We start from the raw sequence: 21,365 nt of genomic DNA, 5'->3' as shown, positions 1-21,365 counted from the left end.
ATTTGGCATCGTAGGTTCTCAGCTACACTTTGCATATTATCAACTTGGTTGACTGGATAGAGGAAATTGTTGTGCCAATTCGTTCAAATCCACCCACCAATCATTGTCAACAATTCTGCTACCCAGGTTATTTCCCAGTTCATTTAACAATCATCTAAATATAAACTCCATCCCTGTGGAGACTACATCTCCTCTATTCCGATTTCAGGATTGGGGAAAATAGAAAATAATCCAGGAAATAGAGCTTGCAATGCCCCCTGTCCACTCCAATTCTCCTTCAAGGAAAGGATCTTGTCATCCCTGCCCATATTGTAATGAGCATTTGCCTTCAAAGTCAACCACAAGGCTCTAATTGTTCTCCATACCCTTGCACCACAAGTATTTGCCGCTTCATTGATGCACCACTGTAAAACTTGGCCTATTTGTGCTGAATCACTTCTTTCCGTAATGTCTGGTCTTCATGGTTATATCTCCAAAGCTACTTCATGCGTAAACTTTAAACTTATATTTTGATATTTGGAGTTGTTGAGCTCCTATTAAAGACTGGCTCCTTTTTATTGGCTACCATCCCCCACCATCGATTGTTCATAGGAATTCCGGCATCCAAAGTACAACTAATTGGTATCACTAACATAACAACAACATACCCAGTATATTCCCACAAAGTGGGATTTGGGGAGGGTAGAGTGTACATAGTTCATACTACTATCTCAAATGAAGCTAATTAGTATCGCTAACATAACTAAGATATATTCTCAACTAATTGGTATCACTAACACAACTAAAATAAATTCTTAACTAATTGGTATCACCTATATAAGTTCTTTCCATTTTGTCCTATTTTTGGTCAAGTATACATGGATTCCATCATGTCAAGCTTAATTTCTTGGGTTATCTATAACTTTGCCTTTTTATTCCTCCTTTTCTATCTTGATGTCTTCTTTGCGCAACCATAAAATTTTCAAATTGCTCACTACGTTAATACTTTGAACTGATTTTTCTTTTTTTGTTTTTTGTCCCAGGCTTGCTGCAAATTGGCCCCCAACAATGCTAATTGAGCACGTAATTTCTGAAGAGCATATGAATGAACGGTAATTTTTCTGAGCCAAATATATTATCTTGTTGGATTTCTACATTTGTCAGTTATTGATATTCCTGTTCAGTCATGCAAAGTACATGTTACAGCTCCTGAAATTTTGTCACATTTATGCAAGTGTTAGGCCGCGCACTGAAAGGACAAATCTTCTAGTTTTTTTGTCAATGGGACCGCATGCACTTTTTAACCAGCTGCAAGAAGGGAACCAAGTAAGTGTTCACAAGTCTTAAAGGTTTTGCAAGTAGAGAACGAACCGATTTCAGTTATGATTCATTATGCTAGAATATTAGTCAGTAAGAGGTAACGTTAAGTTCGTTTAAAAAAAAAAAAAAGGGATTCAAGAATGAATTGAATGCTGTAACTACATTATTACATTGAGGCCCTATTTATAGACAATACATTCCAATCCTTTTCCTAATAGGACACTACATTACAATCCTTTTTCAAGTAGGATTTTATATGCTATTCATATTCCTACTCATATTCTAACACTCTCCCTCAAGCTGGTGCATAGAAAACATATATACCAAGCTTGTTATGGATGTAACTAATATGAGAATCGGTGAGGGACTTGGTGAAGATATCTGCAAGAAAACTGATAAAGACTGCTTTGGACGTCTGGGAGACCTCAATTGAAACGGAACAAACTGAAAAAATGATCCGAAAAGTAGTAAATATTGCCGTAAAGTCGATGTGTCGTTGGAAAATTGCCGAAAACTGGTATAAACTATACGGGTCATCTCGAAATCAAGAGACAAGTAGATCTTGAACATGAAAATCACCGGAAACTTAGCCGAAACATGCTCACCCGCCGGATTATTAGATTTGATGGCTAAAAAGTGACTACAATATGAGGAAAAAAAAGTATATGGGTAGGGTCGGAATGATGACACGACCCTACTGAAAAAGAGAAATATGTGTAGGGTCGGAATGACGGCACAATCCTACTGGAAAAGAAATTATATGGGTAGGGTCGGAATGATGGCACGACCCTATTGAAAAAGATCTGAGGAGTCACTGGAAAAACGTACGGAACTATGTAAATTAAATCTGAGGAGTCACCAGAAAGATGCACGATGCTACGCAAATCAGATATGAGAAAATAGTCACCGAAAAGAAGTACGGTGCTAAGAAAAATAGATATGAAAAAGTAGTCACCGGACAGATGCATGGTACTACGCAAAGATATGAGAAAATAGTCACTAGAAAGATACACAGTGAGTCAGTGACCCAACTTTTGCTAACATAATCATTGGCCAGACGGGCGGCATATATAGATTATAGCCACCCGCCGGCAGCGGAAACTCTTTGATTCTTTACCAAGATCGTGGAAGCTCTGATACCATGTGAGAATTAATGGAGAAAAATATTATTGAATAGTGTAACTACATTATTACATTGAGACCCTATTTATAGACAATACATTCCAATCCTTTTTCTAATAGGACACTACATTACAATCCTTTTCCAAGAAGGATTTTATATGCTATTCCTATTCCTACTCATATTCTAACAGTTTGATTATTCCCTCAAGCATGCTAGGGTTTATATAATATTGTCAAGTAATCTTAAAAAGGAGAGGAAAGTAATTCCTACTCCTATTTACACAAACAGAGATTCTACACCTTTTCTATACTAGTTTAGGTGTACGCGCCTCGCGCGTGTACCTTACTCATTAAGTTTAAATATTACACTAAATAGAATATTTGTTACCTCACTTATTGAGTTTAAATATTACACTAAATAGGATATTTGTTTAAATAATAAAGATAAATACAATAATTAAATTCAACATCTTTTGGAGAATTTATTTAATTAAAACTAACCTTTACCAAAAAATTTGTTAAGCCGATCGACATTCATCTTTTGATTAAACCTAATCTTTACCAAAAATTTCTTGTTAACTAATCTACACATAATGATGTTTAATTAATTAAAATGAATTACCTTTAAATTGACGAATGGATTGTTCAACTTTTCTAGCATGTTTCCACCATGCAAATCTAGCTTAAGCACAACAGTGGTGATGGTCTTCATTTGAAATTTGAGAATTCTTCGAGGCTAAATTATTGAAAGGAATTAATTGAAAAGTTTGTATGGAAAAAATAATACGATAAAGAGGTCAATATATAGAAATTTCTATGGAGTATTTTTTCTATCATATTTTAGGAGTATTTTTTTAATTGATCAGTACAAAGAAAAATATTAATTGATTCTCTTTTCATATATTTTAAGAGTCCCATATATTTTAGGAGTCTAGTTAATAAATAATAATTAAATAATAAATTGAAGAAAATAGTGAAAAGACTGTTTTGTCTAGAGAAGAATCTTTTAATGAAGGGCAAAAAGTTCAAATCACTTTTCGAAGGGTCTTCACACTTTTAATATATTATAGATTCACAAGTAATAGGCTCTTGCCATATTAAGTAAAAAAAAGGACAGCCCGTTGCACTAAAGCTCCCGCTATGCGTAGGTTCCGGGAAAGGGCCCCACCACAAGTTTGTATTGTACGCAGCCTTACCTTGCATTTTTGTCGGAGGCTGTTTCTAAAGCTTGAACCCGTAACCTCCTGGTCGCATGTCAACAACTTTTCCAGTTACCATATTAATAATTTCCTAATTCTTAACACTCCCTTCAAGTTGGAGACTATTTGCCGTATGCTCTTGACTTGCTAAATATACTCAATTCTGGAGCCACAAAGTAACTTCTAAGAATATTTACTAATTGATCATTTGAGTTGACGAAACATGTCACAATGTGCCAATCTTTTGCCAAATAAAATGACAATCTACTACATGCTTCTTTCTTTCAAGAAACACTAGATTCGAATCTTCATGGGTAATGGAAGAGGTGTTCTATCCTTGTGTCCAGTGAAGGTAGGATTCCTGTTCCATCGGTCTGAACCACCTGTTTTGGGGAATAGATAGAAGAAACTACCTTGGTTTTTTTGTGTGATAATGAGAAAAATATTCTGTTTTCCTGGGGAGAAGGAAATAGTCCTTTGTTTTAAATTTAAGATGGAACTTTTGGACTAGAGCGAAATTTCTTTTAAGAAGAAAAAGAATTAGAGGAAAAGGTAATTGAAGAGGGAAAGAGAATTTTTAGGGTAGGGAGAAAGAATTTCTAGAGTAGAGTTTTCAGCGAATGGAGAAATAGCTTTTAGAGTAGGGACTCAAGTCCTTGACTCTTATAGACAAATTTTTAGAGTAGGGATTCAAATCCTGGGCGATGATGTAAATTCAAGATCAGGGGAGGACACTGATCACATAGAAAGTAGCATGGTCGGGCGTCAAAATAGTGGCACTATAAGGATCACCTGAGTGATAGAACTGTGTTAAATGCAAAAGGAAGAAGAAATCATTGGGCGGACACTTTGGCCTGCACGCCAAGCCAATAGTGGAAGCTATTTGAGTCTTTACCGAGATCTTAGAGGCTTCCATACCAGGTGAAGAAAGATTTGAGAATGGATTGCTTGGTTGCTTATTCCCTCAATCATGTTGGAGTTTATGTAATTTTTACAAGTAATCCGGAAAAGGAAAGAAAGTAATTCTACTCTATTTACACAATTATAGGGATTCTACACTTGTCCAATATTTACAAGGAGTAGGCTCTTTCCGTATTGTTAATTTTCTGATTCTTAACAAAGTCTAAGGCTCCTAGTATGAATTATGGCATCTCCGTGTAATGATCGTATGAGTTGCACCCATACAGGCCAAGAATGGCATAGGTGTGAAATTCTTGTTCATGATGGATCATCTGAAGTTGGTAGTCTTACTCTCGGGTAGTGTATGCTATAACATTCAGAAGCATTACTGATTTATCAACAAGATGTGTATTACGTTTCCACGCAATTATTATAATTATGTGCATAAAAGTAGACGTATAATCCATTCGAAGACGCTTTTAACAGTAAATAGTGTTCGACTGTAGTGGAATAGAATACCTTATACACCGATCGAATCAGCTGGAGCTGGTGACTGATATAATTGTGTGCATAAAAGTAGATGTACAATCCACTGGTTAAGGGAATGGATTGTTGTCTCCTATGTTGCTCGGACTTGGGTGCGGGTATCCGATCTAACTGCAAATCTACAGATCAGATTCTTCATCACATAAGTTTTAGGATTCGGCAGTATGGATCCAAGTGTGGGTACGGCCAATAAATGTGTATTACGGCATATAAAGTATATATGTATTTCGATTAGTTAAAGTTATTGAAGTAAAACTAATAAAACTTAATTCTATATGAACACCAATATTTTATTATCTCATAATAGAAGAGCATTCTCATAGTATACATGTGCATTTGCATGCTGTTCTCTGAACTATCCTCTGAAATTATTGTGCGACTCTGCCGTTTGCCATGTTTCTTTTTTATTTCCTTTCAGGTGAGTGTGGACGATCCATGCATCTCTCTCTCGCGTATATATAGATAGATAGATAGATAGATAGATAGATAGATAGATAGATATATGCTATACTTTATAAGTAGTTTTTGTGCAGTTCTTTTAGTCCGAAATCTCATCTGACATTGTTCTCTTTATAAATTGTTTAGAGTGCAGTAATTTCACTACCATCACAGAGACTGATCCTCGAAGTTTCTGATGAGACTACCCGCTTAAATGGATTTCTTTTGCCTTCTGAGGTGAGAACCCTCGACATTCATAGAATCTTTTGATTTAGACGATCATTTAAATGGAGCTGCATTTTTGTGATATATCGAATTCATGGACCTTCGGATTTTTCAGAACACGGTGTTGAGGCCAACGACACCCAATCAGCAGATGCGAGCAACACCTCGTCCTCAATTACAGCAGCAGCAGCGAGCACAGCCGCTGCTGGAGCAACTGCACAACTACAGGATCAGCGACCACTGCTTGCACAACCGTCAAGGCTGATGTTGCGACAACAGCTACCAGTAGTCACGACAACTGTGGATCGAGCATACATGCCAGTCACTGAAAGTTCACAACTTGTGTCTCAGACTCGAGCTTCACCACCGGTACTTCCAAATTTACCAGAGGTCATTTTAATTGAGGACAGTGACGATGAACTATAAAACTAGACAATTAGAAATTACAATAAGACTAAAGCAGCTGAAACTCCTTGTACTTAGCTACATCATATTTGGGTCTCCTTTTTTTTTTTCCATGAAGAAAGATACTTGCAAAACTGAGAGTGGAGTATAATTGGCTGTCCAATTTGAAAACGCTTCTTGTAGAAATGCAAGGTGAGACTGTGTACAATAGACCCTTGTGGTCCAGCCCGTCTTCAGACCCCACGCATCGCGGAAGCTTTAGTGCACGGGGCTGTCTTTTTTTCAGGTTCTCTTTATAACATAGGATCTATCATCGTAGAGCCACCTTACTGACACTCTTTCTGGTGATATTTTAATGGTATTGTCTCATTCTGGCGTATTTAGAACCCAATAACTTCAACATACTAGAATCCTGAACCGGTAAACTTCAAATTTTTGCTCCGCCTCTGAACGGTACTACCCTATGAACGTAGTAATTAATCACTCATTTTAAGATCATGTAAAGGTAAGTTAATCAAATACGTCTTGTATTAATGCAATCCAATAGTAGTAATGTTCAGATAAAAAGGACAGTAAGATTTGAATTTGGAACACAAAAAGTAAAAGGAAAAACTAGTAAATCGTGACATAAAAATATATTGTGGAATACTCGAAAGGTTTGTTTTTAAATAGAACATAAGAAAGAAAAAAGGACGTTCATTATCTAATTTTTATATTTATGAATATATATTTCACAATCATTATTGATTCGCTTGGGAGAAGTTCAATAGCTCAGACTCAGAAAGATGAGCCTAATAGTGCCCCCAATATTAACTATTCAATTGAAATGAAATAATATTACTTTTAAGAGCCATTTTAGTTGTGTATCAATCAACTAACTAGTTTATCAATATGGTCGAAATATGCACACATACATGTATGTTTATTATGTGTGAGTATTGAGTAAACCAGACCTATTAGAGGGCCTTCTCAAATAAAATTAAAAAAAAAAAAAGGTTTGCCTTGATTTTTGAATGAACATTGAACATAAAAAGGGCAACTTTGATACATAAAGCTTCAGTTATGCGTGGAGTCTGGAGAAGGATCGAATTATAGAAATTTATTTTACATAATCTCATTTTGTATTTTTACGAGAGTTACCACGACTTGAATATGTTACTTCTATTTTCATGAAAATTGAACTTGATGAATGCCCAACTTTCTTCTAAAGACAAATCACAAATACAACTCCCTTCACATGTTGGATTATTATACCCAAAAAATAATTTTAAAAAGTGATCAACTAAATTAAATTAAAGCTCTTAATAAGTGTTCATATAGTGCAGCTTTCATGGTCAATTTCATTTCTCTAGGCACAAGTTCCACCAAATATTTATTATTGTGTTTCCCTATTATTGTATAGTTGGTCAAGCTTTTTAAAAGTTATAAAGTGTCTATTTTCTTAAAAGGAATTTTTGTAGGGGTATTTAGCCAAACATTTATTTTTTAGGAAAAATAAATAAATTTTCCTCAAAAATTCATTTGAAATTTTGGCTAAGCATAAATTGATGCTTTAATACTAGCAAAAGTAATTTCTCAAAAATTATTTCAAAAAATTTTAAAGTTAGAAACGTTTTATTTCATTTCATTTCCATTCTTCATTTTCTTCTTTTCGAATTCAAGGGAGACTTCTCATATTTAAAATTTTTTTGCAGTGCTTCGTTACTATTCTTTCATACTTTCTTCTTTTTATCATTTGATATATTTTCTACTTGAAGTTAATGTGTATAACTAGAAGAGATGATGATATGTTTTATCTAATTAACTTATTTATCTAAGAGACAAATATAAACACGCGCAAAAACTTTTTCGAAATTCAAATAAAAAATGTCTAACTGAACACTGTACTCTAAGTTGAGCAGTTCAATTGGAACAATGCTATATTCAAGTGTCTACATGAAATAATCTAACAAGTTTAAAGGACTGACTACGTATTAAATCTTAAAATAATATATTGTTAATATTCCTTCTATTTCATTTTGATCGTTGTTTTAACTTTTTTTCATGACCATTAAGAAAAAGAGTTACCTCTATTTATTACTTTCTTTTTAAAATTGAGCAGTATTAAGAAGAATTGTTTCTTTAATATTAAAAGCATAGTCGAAATTAGAAAACAGTTGTCAATCTTAGTTTTGAATTTAAAAATGAAAATTATATTGGAATAATATTTTTAAGATAAAGTGATAATTAAAATGCTATGGATGGATTACTAATTAAAAGTTGACCCCTAAAACATCCTATAGTAATTTGGTATGACACATTTCAATTAAGTTCTGTTAGATGACACTATCATTAAATGTTAAATTATGTGAATTTAATACTACCAACTTTCAACAAACTGTAATTTGATAAGTACTTCATAGAAACAAGTGCATAATAATAAATTTGTTATTTATGACTAAGAAAAAATAAAGAGAAAAAAATTGAAGAAAAATTTAGTTGGAAATATTTACTCAACAATTTCTTCTTACAGCAATGGCCTCAACTGCTCAAGAAAATCATCTGACATTACCTAAGGTTGTTAATCACTACCATCACTATGTCTTCTTTTTTCTTTTTCTTGTCTTGTTTTTTTAATTGATACTTGACTAAGTTTGTGCGTACTTCGATTATTTTTGTTCGTTTGGTGTGAGAGGTAAGAAATAACTAATTTTAGAATGAGTTTATTTCATATTTGATTGGGAAAAAATCGTAGAACTAATTATTCTGGAATAGTAGTGTTATTTTTATCCTACATTAACGATGGAATAACAATCCCGGAATAACTAATTCCGGAATAATCAATCCAGTGAAAGTTGTTTCCCCAACTAAACGAGTTCATAGGGATAATTTGGTCGGGAAAGAATTATCCCTAGATTAGTTATCCTATCATATACATGAGATAATTTATCTCATCAGTATGACATAAATGGAGGGATAAATGATCTCATGACTACTAGCTAGTACCTCCAACTAAACGTGGGATAAAATAAGCTTGCACTTTATCGCGAAACTATTATACTTTATACCTCACACCAAACGACCCTTTATAGTATTAGTTGTATATATATGTCTCACAAGTAAGGGCGGAGCTTAAGGGGCAAAAAAAGAATTTATTCGAATCTTTTTTGCTAAAAAATTACGTATATTGTATATATAAGATGTTTTTTTTGTTTGTATAATAAATGTCGTTTCTTTTTAACTTCTGTATTTAATTCTCTGTATTTTGGAATTATTTAGTATAAATTAGTCCACTTTTAATCTAACGATTTGTCAAATTGGAAGAAATTATCTATAGCATTTTTTTTTGTTTCGATCGAAATTTGAATACTAATGTCACGTAATTTTTATTCACTTTATTGATCACTAAATCAGATCGTGACATCACATTTTATTGGTTATTTTTTGTTCTCCCTTTTGTTTCTTTCTTTTGGCATGCAACCTGTTTATGCTTTATATGATTTTTTATTTTTTTGGTTATTCTTACTTTCTTATGCAACTATTAATTAAATTGACTTTTAAAATTTGTAACTAATGCCTTTTTCTCTTATAATTACTGTCAATCAATTTTTATATTATATTGTTATGAGAATATATGGCTTTATTCCTTTTTTCCCCTTCTTTATATCTGTTTTATTCCCTTCTAATTTTGTATATGGATATTGATATGATGGGAGGCTTATATATTAAGCTCTACGTCTCATTATATGTGAGCCAATTCAATGTATGAAAAATTAATTATCTAATTTTCTAGTGTGAATTGGAATATAATAATATTTAAATTAAACGAAAGTCTTAGAGTAACTGGTAATTAAAGTTGTTGTAATGTGACGTGGAGGTCATATATCAAGCCGTCTCTCATAGAATCTTCAAATTTTTTGAAATAAAACCAACATATTTAGAAACCAAATAGAAAGTACTATAATAATTACAATAACTCAAAATTAAAAATATTTAAATTACATATAACAAATCTTAATTATAAATAATTTCTTGAACTCTTTGAATAATATAACTATATCAGATAAAGTGGGATGGTGAGAGTAATATGCCACTGAATTATCAGAAATGACTCATTTATGCCACCAGTTAAAAGTTGAGCTCATTCATGCCATAACCGTTACAAAACCAACTCATCAATGTATGCTTCACTAATTCGTTACGGAAGAAGTTATTCCATATGCGTGGCGGGATAATTGGGATGACAGACTTCTTTTAAGTCGTTACTTGGAAATGATTTCTTCAATAATGTATACTCCCCTAATTCGTGATGGAAGAATGGAGAAGTTCTATTGGTACGCCTCTTTCTTTTTCTTGCTTGCTCTAATCGTTCATTGGGAATTAAAACTAATCAATTACTGTAGGATAGAATTTTTGAGGTTTTTGTTAAGCATAGCATTTATAATGATTTAGAATCAACTAGAAATAGCCAAAAGATATACATTAATCACTATTTTTTCTGATTAGAAAAATAGTTGCTATTGTAGGAAAAAAAATTTAATGGGTGTGGGTCGGGTTATGTTAAATGAATTGGTTGTTTTTAATGGATCTAAGATATTTTGAAATTAATATTGATTTATTTTAATTAATGTCGCGGACCTCTAATAAAAGACCACATGACAAAACTGTTTTTGAAAATCCACCATTAAAAAGTAATGATATGGGTGAGCTGATTTTATAATGACAATGTCATGAATGAGCTGAACTTTTAACGGATGACATAAATGAGCCATTTCTAATAGTTTAATGGCATATTTGAACTTTTTTTCTTATTTTAATTAATGACGTGGACTCTTAATAAAAGGCCACGTGGTAAAACTGTTTTGGAAAACCACCGTTAAAAATTAATGGCATGGATAAGCCAATTTTGTAACGGCGATAACATGAGTGAGCCAAACTTTTAACTGATGGCATAAAAAAGTCATTTCCAATAGTCTAATGGCATATTTGAGCCTTTTCTCTTTTATTTTTGTACATCTGTTTTATTCTCTTATAATTTTGTCTAAGCATACTGATTTAGTGGGAGTTTTATATTAATTTTTTTTCATAGCCTCTAATAGTGGAAAATTCTTTGCTTTTATCTTTCTTTTTATTAGTGTGGGGCTTGTGGTTGAATATATACTTTATATAAACTAATAATTTATAGTCAAATTAATCCCCTTATGTTCATTTAATTTTATGTCATGATTGGTTTTGTATAGATCCTCTACTTCACAAAAAATGTAGCATCCTTTAATGAACATACATCTTCTAATCTTTTTTTTTTTTATATAGATTATATGTGGTATAAAATTGCTTATCTATAAAGTTAACCATTGTAATGATGCCAAGATAGGTACAAATCACCAACCAACTAAAAAAAAATCATCATTAGTCAAGTCATGAAATATTAAAAAAAATTCACTTTTAAGTCTTTACATGAAATTGACCAAATTGGAACTTTATAGTTTCTTTTTCCATATAAAGAAAAGGGATAATAGTTTTTTTTGTCTCACGATTATTGATAAATCGGAAAAGGATCTAAAATGTCCTTCAACTATGTGAAATTGTACAAAAATGTCCTCCGTCTATCTATTGGACCTAAAATGCCCTTCACGTCTATCTATTGGGTCTAAAATACCCTTCAACTATGTAAAATAGTGCAAAAATGCCCCCGTCTACCTATTGGGCCTAAAATGCCCTTCATGTCTACCTATTGGGCCTAAAAAGCCCTTTTCGTCCATTTATTAGAGCTATTTTGCCTTTATATTTTAAAAATAAATTATATAATATCACAACTTATCTTGATTAAACTATACGTAGTCATTTTAAAAAAAATTATTACATATACATAGTCGTATTAGTTGGTTGTTGAGAAAAGGCATTTTAGGCCCAATAGGTAGATATGAAGGGCATTTTAGATCCAATAGGTAGACGGAGGACATTTTTGCACCATTTTACATAATTGAAGGGCATTTTAGGCCCAATAGGTAGATGTGAAGGGCATTTTAGGCCCAATAGGTAGACGGAGGGCATTTTTACATCATTTTATATAGTTGAAGGGCATTTTAGGCCCTTTTCCGTTGATAAATTCTCATTTTAATTTTTCATAAATGTATAGTTTATTTGATCCCTTATTACAGGAACTATGTTATATTTCAATTGTTTTTAAAAGGGAAAATATTCTCAAATATATCTTAACTTTGACGAAATTTGTTGTTACACGTCGGAACTTTACGGGAGTCCTATGGCAACCTAGACTATTTATTATCATATTTTATTGATACTTATTTGAACAAAATTCTCTTTTAAATTTTTTTTAGCATTTTTTATTTTTTATTAGCTTATAAATATCACTAAAATATACTAATAAATAGTTCAGGGGTGATAGGACCCCACAAAGTTCAGGTGTAATATAACAAATTTCACTAAAATTTGGGTATATATTGAACATTTTTCCCTTTTTAAAACTATATTACTATCAAACCTGAAGTAACAATAATTAAGTGATGGATCGGTGTCATGGACATTTGTATTTATATATCACAAGGATTAAAATTGAAATTTATTAATAAGGAACCAAAATAATTATTAACCCAAGATTAAATGGGGTTCAAGAATCTTGACCTTTAATTAATTAAAGAATTTATATGAACCTAAAGTAGCCAAAGTGTTGTCATCTCTCTTTTTTGAATTTTTTTTTGTTTTTTATCCTGTGTCCGGTACCTGATTAGAGTCTGACCCAAGATACGTGCCGGGTAGGGCCTCCATTCGGGGGTAGTGCTTCCTATCAAAGATTTTTTCATATCCAAGGCTTGAATCGAGATCTCTAATTAAGAGAAGAGCAGCCCTATCCACTGCACCACATCCTTTGGTGATCTCTTTTTTGAAGTTAGTTAGATGTGCACTAATATTAGGTAGACAGAACTTGAATGTTGTACTTTATTTCTGACATTTTCTTTATGGATTTTCAAGTACTATATAGTATAATGATACTGTAAACAACTTATGTTGTTTGGACTCGTCAAATACATTGTCTACATGTGCAATAAGATTTGTAAAGAACTTATATTGTTTGGACTCGTCAAATATATTGTCTTCATGTGCAACAAGATTCTTAAAGGGTCTGATCTATGTAACTATTGTTATATTTCAAGTTACTCACTCCGTTTCGAAATAAGTGAATTGTTGAGGTATTTATTAGTGTTTCAAAATAAGTGAATCATTGAATTTTTTTTCAAATTTGCCCTTGTGATTTGACAATCAATTAACTTTTGAAAACTTTTTCTTTTTTTTCGGGTAAAAATGGAAAATTGTGTTAAATATGTCTTTAATGCTTTTTTCTTAATATGTGTACCAAAATTTAACAATTCATTTATTATGAAACGGAGGGAGTACTAATTTCAACTTTCATGAACGTTACTTATAGCTATCCTTTAAGTGATTGATGGATTTCATATATAATCTTGATATAGCTGTGTTATTTTATTCTTCGTATGATGCATTTTTATTTTTGATACAAGTTATATAGGTATATTTTTTGGGTTCGTGAGTTTCATACCTCAGCTATCCAATACGAGCTGAAAACCGCCATAAAGGTGGGCCCACCCAGCGTCTCTAACGGCTAACAGTTTAGGTTTGTAATGGCAACACTGGATAGTTGAGATATGAAGCACGAAAACGAGTGCCAGTGTATAAAAATGAGTAACGCATCTAGTATCTCTGAATTATGACCAAATTTGCTATGACACAGTCCAACTTCATGGGTGTCTTATTACCCCGAACTAAATTTTAGCGTATTTTTATCAATCTTTTTAGCTAGCGTGACACCTTTTGTCAACCTTTTTAGCTGACGTGACACCTTTGACTCTATTTTATATAATAAAAGTGTCACATCAGCATAGAAAGATGACAAAAATATGCTAAAATTGTAAAGGTGAACTGTGTCGTAGCAACTTTGGCCATAGTTCGGAGGTACTAGATGCCTATGTCTATAAAAATTAAACTCTTTGGTCAATTAAGAATTACAAATAGCAAAAGCAGATAGTAAAAGTGACTTGTTTTAACCTTTATTTCCACTCAAGTATCAGTGACAATAACTAGTACAAATACCTGTTCTTGTTTGCTCAAAGAAACTCAAAACACATTCTTTGTCTGTCTTTCTAACTTTCATTTGCAAACATGGTTTCATCTTCTCCTCCACCAGCTCCAAAGGTTAACTTGTTTGCAAATTTTCTTGATATTACAACCTTGTTTTCTTGAATAGAACTTTAAGAATTTGATTGTTAATGAATTTTGATGTTGCAGGAAGTTCCATCAGATGAGAAATGGGGAGAAGAGGGACCCCCTCGCGAAGCGAAATGGTGGTATTCAACTTTCCATACTGTTACTGCAATGGTTGGTGCTGGTGTTCTTAGTCTGCCTTATGCCATGGCTTACTTAGGATGGTATGTATATATACTAAACATGCAGAGTTTTGTGTTGTTTTAGTTTTCCTAATTTGGTTTACTTAATATGATGTTCTTGTTGGATTGATACCTGAAAATTGTTTGATTTCGTTGAATTGTGTGATCATCTCGTGAACATGCAGAGGTTTTATGTTTTTTTTTCCCTAAGTACTTAAATGGCTTTTTCACTGTGATGTTCTTGTTGGATTGATCCTTGAAAAATGTCCGATCTTGTTGAATTGTGTGATTATTTCATTTAAAAAAAGTTTAAGTTGTGACAGAAAACACATTTAAACATGCAAAATTTCTTGTTTTTTTCCCTAAGTACTTAAATGGTTTATTAACTATGATATTCTTGTTGGATTGGTCCTTGAAAATTCTTTAATTTCGTTGAATTGTATGATCATCTCGTTTAAAAGTTTAAGTTGCGACGTAAAACATATTTTTATTACTTAGTTATGCCTTTCAACATGTCTGCTCTGATACCATATTGTATTGTGTGATCATCTCATCTGAAAGCTTAATATATGAGAAAAAACACTTTTTTATAACTCAATCATGTCTTCAGCTATGTTTCCGTACGTGTTGGCCTGATTCTTTCCCTAGGCACCTCTGACAACTCTGATACCATGTTGAAATTTTGCGACTACCTCGTCTGGAAACTTGGAACTCAGAGAGCAATTTTTTATTACATAATCATGTGTTCGTCGGATTTATTTTTGTTATATTCATCAGGGGTCCAGGGACAGTAGTGATGATCTTATCATGGTGTATAACGTTGAACACAATGTGGCAAATGATTCAGCTCCATGAATGTGTGCCCGGGGTTCGTTTCGATCGATACAAGGATCTTGGAAAACATGTTTTTGGACCAAAACTTGGGGCATGGATAGTGCTTCCACAACAATTGATTGTTCAAGTTGGTTGTGACATTGTGTACATGGTTACTGGTGGAAAGTGCTTGCAGAAATTCATGGAGATTGCTTGTACTAATTGCACCAGAATTAAACAATCCTATTGGATTTGCATCTTTGGTGCCATTCATTTCTTTCTCTCACAGTTGCCAAATTTCAATTCTGTTTCTGGTGTTTCATTAGCTGCTGCAATCATGTCACTAAGGTACTTTTTTCTCATTTAACCCTCCCAAGTAACTGTTTAAGTTGCTGTCATGTGACCAGGAGGCCACGGGTTTAAGCCTTGGAAACAGCCTCTGGCAGAAACGCAAGGTAAAGCTGCGTACAATACACCCTTGAGGTGGGGCCCTTTATTCGAACCCTGTGCATAGCGGGAGCTTTAGTGCACCGGGCTGCCCTTTTTACATCCTTTAAGACTAGCGAGTCGAGAATCTATCAAGAAACAGCCTCTCTACTTTCCAAGGTAGGGGTAAGGTCTGCGTACACTACCCTCCTCGGACCCCACTTGTGGGATTAAGCTGGATATGTCGTTGTAGTTGTTGTTTTATCCTTTTAAGATTAGCCTAATAAGGTATGTTGTTCGGACTCTCAAAAATGTTGTGGTGGATGGTTTTGGAGGATCTGACACAGGTGCAGAAACATTTTGAGGGAGTCCTAGCGACATAGATTAGATTAGATGTTACAAAATTGATGCTAACAAAGTTCAATTGGGATGTTTTTATCGGTGTGCTGCAGCTATTCAACTATAGCATGGGTTGGCTGTGTAAGCAAAGGCAGAGTCCCTAACGTGAGCTACGCGTACAAGAAGACAACTCCAATAGACTCCATGTTCCGCGTCTTCAACGCGCTAGGCCAAGTTTCATTTGCCTATGCAGGGCACGCCGTGGTCCTTGAGATACAAGCTACAATTCCATCAACACCTGAAAAGCCTTCAAAAGTACCAATGTGGAAAGGTGCTGTATGGGCTTATTTTGTCAATGCCCTCTGCTATTTCCCTGTTGCATTCATCGGCTACTGGGCGTTTGGCCAAGATGTCAAGGACAACGTGCTCGTGGGACTTGCAAGGCCATCCTGGCTTATTGCAGCTGCTAACTTAATGGTGGTTGTTCATGTCATAGGCAGCTATCAGGTACTCGAATACACGAGCCAATGACAGCTCGTTTCATTATGCATTTTTCTTTGCAATAGTTGCGCGATAAGTGGTATGGACTGCGTACATTTTACCCTCCCCAGACCCCACTATGTGGGAATACACTGGGTATATTGTTGTTGTTGTAGTTGCTTGATGAGCGTTATAGCAAGAAAAATGATTGTTGCAGGTTTATGCTATGCCAATATTTGATCTGGTGGAGCAAAAATTGGTGAATACATGGAATTTCCCACCTGGTATACTGCTGAGATTCATCGTTCGTACTACATACGTTGGTGAGGGACTTTTTCGTCACATATTTTCTAATTCCAATCTTCGCAAAATCAAGTTCAAACTATACTGTTATTACGGGTGAATGTGGCCTTTTGGCTACGAGTTCATTTGGACGCGTAACTTAGACATAGAGAGTAGACATATTTGATCTGAAACCATAATTTTAACGTTACAATGAGTACAATGCTAAGAATCTTGAAAGTCGAACCCATTTATAAATTTTAAATTCTGAATCCGTGTCTGACTAATGTCTTATTAATGTTGCAGGTTTGACTTTGTTTCTTGGTGTAACATTCCCTTTCTTTGGTGATCTTCTTGGTTTCTTTGGGGGATTTGGTTTTGCTCCTACTTCTTACTTTGTAAGTCAAGTTCCTTTTAGCTATGTTGCTCGGAATCTCCTAAAATATTGTCGTACTCGTGTCCAATCCTCCAAATTAATATACACCGTTGGAGGATTCGGCATGCACATTTCAACATATTTGAAGAGTCCGAGCAATATAGCTTTCTAGACCAACTTTAATAATCAAAATGCTGTCGTGTCCAATCCTCCAAATATGCGCCGCTATTGGACATGCACATGTCAACATATTTGAAGAGTTCGGAGGACTATAGCTTTCTAGACGAACTTTAATAATCAAAATGTTGTCGTACTCGTGTCCAATCCTCCAAATATGCGCCACTATTGGACATGCGCCTGTCAACATATTTGAAGAGTCCGGAGGACTATAGCTTTTTAGATGAAGTTTAATAATCAAAATGTTGCCGTACTCATGTCCAATCCTCCAAATATGCACTACTGTTGGAGGATTCGGCATGCACCTGTCAACATATTTGAAGAGTCCGAGGCTTTCTAGACCAACTTTAATAACCAAAATGTAGCCGTACTTGTGTCCAATCCTCCAAATATGCATCGCCGTTGGAGGATTCGGTATGCACCTATCAACATATTTGAATAGTCCGAGTAATATAGCTTTCTACACCAACTTTAATAACCAAAATTTGCCATACTCATGTCCAATCCTCCAAATATGCACCGCTGTTGGAGGATTCGACACGCACCTATCAACATATTTGAAGAGTCAGAGCAATATAGCTTTCTAGACCAACTTTAATAATAAAAAAGTTGTCGTACTTGTGTCCGATCCTCCAAATATACACTGTTGTTGGAGGATCCGGCATGCACCTGTCAACATATTTAAAGAATCCAAGCAATATAACTTTTTAAAACCAACTTTAATAATCAAAATGTCTTTGACTTTTTAAACTTTGATATTTGTTGTAGCTACCTTGCATAATGTGGCTTAAGGTCAAGAAACCAAGAAGATTTAGTACCTCATGGTTGATAAATTGGGTAAGTCAAAATTCTCATTTGCTTCAATGAATTTTTATATTATCTGATATAAAGAATTTTTATATTATCAGTATATTTTAACGTGTTGTAACAGGTGTAAATATTCATATTTCATGTTACAAATCCTACTTATTATGTCCGATTACGAGTAATAATCTTTAGTTTAACTTGCTTCTATACACTGACGGTAAAAAAAAATTATAATTATAATTTACCATTCATAAAAACAGGCGAATTGTGTAAAAAATATTTTACAGTGTCAACATATACAAGTTAAATTGATCAATCATGTACATCATCAGTGTACAAAAGTTAAACTCGAAATCAATTATTAGTGAACCTTTGAATTATTTTTAACTTTTTTTTTTTTTTTATAATTTTCAGGCATGCATATTTATTGGAGTATTCATTATGATAGCTTCAACAGTTGGTGGATTGAGAAATATTGTTGCTGATTCTTCCACTTATGAATTTTATTCATGAAGAAGTTGCTGCTTAAGAGTTATATTTGAGTTTAAATTAACATAAGTCTATGATAATTATGTACTAAAAACTAAAAAAAAAAATTAAGGTTTTAATATTTAGTAGGGCAGCGTATACGTGGGATACTTTGTGCTCCGAACTTTGCCGTTTGAATAGTAGTTTGTTAAGATTTCTGATTTTAGAAAATTTCCTTTTTATCCATTTAAATATATCATGTTCGTATTGTGACACCTTATACAAACCTCATATCGATAAAAAACAGAACAAATATTGGATATATAAGTAAACAAACTTTAAACTATGTTACATGTTACAAAAATCCAATAATGATGGAGGACAAAAAGATTACCATTTTCTATTACATTCAATATTGATCTGAAAATGAATAAATTTTGGAAAAATAACATAAATACACACCTTAATTTATTATATTTACACAAATTCTTATCCTTACAAAGTAATTACAAAACTTAAAATTAATTATGCAGGATCTATCGGGAGCTAATTATGTATCTCGACAGACCTAAAATTGAAAAAAATGAACGTATCTTTACAAGGAAAAAATGTATCTTCGTTGGATGTATTATGTATCTCGACAGACTCAAAATCAAAAAGAATGTATCGAAAGCTAATTATGTATCTTTACAGAAGAGAAAATATATTTTCATTGGAGGTATCGGGAACTAATTATGTATCTCGACAGATCAAAAATTGGAATTTCAGTAATTATGGAAAATAACATTTTGCTTCTTTTCTTTTGAACTTTAAGGAGCATCTTGATGTATTTGCCTTCTTTTTTTTTTTTGTTTTCTGAGATTGATATTTAATATTTGTATCCGAATCCAGGTCGACTTATCTGAATTCACGCATTACAAGGCCATTTCTAGGACAACATTCCCGATAGTATTCTTTTCATTCCCAGAATTCAGGTTCGAAATCTCTAATTAAGAATAAAAGGATCACGACCTGCATCCTACTATAACCCATATTGATATCTGGTATTTGTATTGAAGTCCAGGCAGACTAGTCTGAATTCACGCATTACAAGGTCATTTCTAAGACAATATTCCCAATAGTATTCTTTTTATTCCCCGAACTCGAATCTGAAATCTCTGATTAAGAATAGAGAGATCACGATCATCATACCTGGTAAACATCCATAATAATCAACTAAAATAACCTTGTACAACCTTGGAACAACACACTTCATACCAGATAAATAAATGCATAACATATATACGTCTTTCTCACAAAATTTTTTAATGCGCATAAAATCTAAGCAAAAGTTGTTGAGTTCACATCAACTCATAGATTATAACTTGGTGTAAACAAGAGATGTAGGTAATTATTTTGTTTTTAAGTTTAATTTTTTATTATAAGCACAAGTGAAAGAACATGTATTGGGACACTTGAAGCTAATCTAGAAAAGATCAATTAATAACCTATATATTAAGAAAAAGATTCTGATAAACTTTAATTAAGCAGAATAAAATCATTGGCAAATCTTTCTTTTTAACTGTCATTTACACTAAAATTTTTGTCTTGCTTTCTGCACTACAAAAGAATTCCAAATTAAAAGGGGAATATTACAAAGGAAATGGAAGAATAAAGGGTTAAATAGTATATTATTTAAATCCATAATTTAAAGTCTAGATTCATTAGTTCCCTGTCCACTAAAAGTTAATCATTGAAAGATTGAAATAAAAACAATAATAATATAAAAAACTTTATACATGCGTCTAACTTTGTAGTGCAAACTCCATGAAATGAAATGCCACTAAGTTTCCCAAAATTTAAATTTTATTTTCAAAGTAATGTTTATTTGGTTGAATGACTATATTATTTTAATGGGTGATGTTCGGAGCAATTTACACAGATAAAATTCAGTTTCAAGTAGTGGCGGAGTCAGAATTTTCATTAAGGGGATTAAAAAGTATATATACGAACTAGTTGAAGGAGTTCAATATATACTATATATACATAAAAAATATTTTTAACCATGTAAAAATAGTATAATTTTTCGTCGACGGGGAGGGTGGCTCCGCCACTGCTTTGGAAATGTCTTGGTGGTGAAATAATAGACATGTGAAGACTTAAAATCTTATGCTAAAGAGCATGTAGGTTCGAACCTTGAAGAGGACTCGAACCTTGTGGTGAAACGATTAATATTGCCTTGAAGAGGACTAGAACCTCCGCACTTTTTAGCACGAGATTTTGAGTCTCGAGTGTCTGTCATTTCACCATCAAGGCATCTTGAAAGTGAATCGTATTCAGTGTGATGTATGATTAGAGGCGGAGCCATGATTTCTGCTGAGGGGGCTAAAAATCTGGAAAAAAAAAACTCATCGAAAGGGGTTCAACATCTACAATATATACATAAAATCATTTTAACTATGTATTAATAGTATGATTTTTCGCCGAAGGGTGTTCGGATGAATCTCATATTACTAGACTGGCTCGCCTCTATGTATGACATAGATGACAAAGATGGATTTATTGATCGATCATGTTATATAGGCCCGAATTGGACATGATGGTTATAACGTACACGAGAAAACTTGCATAGCAAGTTAATACATAAAAATGACCCTAAACTTGACACCAAATTATAACTTT

At 33.3% G+C, this 21,365-nt stretch overlaps 2 protein-coding genes across 23 annotated transcripts in view; both read left to right on the top strand.

Annotated features, from left to right (window-relative positions):
* Positions 1-6,268, top strand: part of LOC107847611 (mediator of RNA polymerase II transcription subunit 25) — a 34,508-nt gene extending 28,240 nt beyond the window's left edge. For 17 of the 22 annotated variants that reach the window (XM_047399374.1, XM_047399372.1, XM_047399367.1 and 14 more), the window contains 4 exons: positions 1,023-1,091; positions 1,215-1,305; positions 5,652-5,741; positions 5,845-6,268. In XM_047399374.1, coding sequence (XP_047255330.1) covers positions 1,023-1,091; positions 1,215-1,305; positions 5,652-5,741; positions 5,845-5,994 — 400 coding nt within the window. In that variant the 3' untranslated portion in view covers positions 5,995-6,268. Of the gene's footprint in view, positions 1-1,022; positions 1,092-1,185; positions 1,306-5,651; positions 5,742-5,844 lie in introns of those variants that run through there. The other 5 variants (XM_047399375.1, XR_007047072.1, XR_007047073.1 and 2 more) reach the window with 5 other exon arrangements.
* A 7,922-nt stretch (positions 6,269-14,190) lies between these two features.
* Positions 14,191-18,935, top strand: LOC107848553 (lysine histidine transporter-like 6). The gene is made up of 8 exons (XM_016693348.2): positions 14,191-14,345; positions 14,439-14,578; positions 15,314-15,697; positions 16,228-16,621; positions 16,812-16,917; positions 17,183-17,274; positions 18,198-18,266; positions 18,651-18,935. Exons 1-8 carry the CDS (start codon positions 14,313-14,315, stop codon positions 18,747-18,749), a joined length of 1,317 nt encoding a protein of 438 aa, XP_016548834.2. The 5' UTR covers positions 14,191-14,312; the 3' UTR covers positions 18,750-18,935.
* Positions 18,936-21,365: the final 2,430 nt, after the last annotated feature.

This window comes from Capsicum annuum, chromosome 11, assembly GCF_002878395.1.
Source record: "Capsicum annuum cultivar UCD-10X-F1 chromosome 11, UCD10Xv1.1, whole genome shotgun sequence".
NCBI classification, from domain to species: domain Eukaryota; kingdom Viridiplantae; phylum Streptophyta; class Magnoliopsida; order Solanales; family Solanaceae; genus Capsicum; species Capsicum annuum.
The sequence above is the reverse complement of the archived record's forward strand: the minus strand, read 5'-3'. Positions and strand labels throughout refer to the sequence as shown.

Bases quoted from the DNA above. Each gene is read 5' to 3' on its own strand.
- LOC107848553 (XM_016693348.2), top strand. From the start codon at position 14,313: ATGGTTTCATCTTCTCCTCCACCAGCTCCAAAG. The intron at 14,346-14,438 runs GTTAACTTGTTT...TTGATGTTGCAG, and splicing joins CTCCTCCACCAGCTCCAAAG to GAAGTTCCATCAGATGAGAA. The intron at 15,698-16,227 runs GTACTTTTTTCT...GGTGTGCTGCAG, and splicing joins GCTGCAATCATGTCACTAAG to CTATTCAACTATAGCATGGG.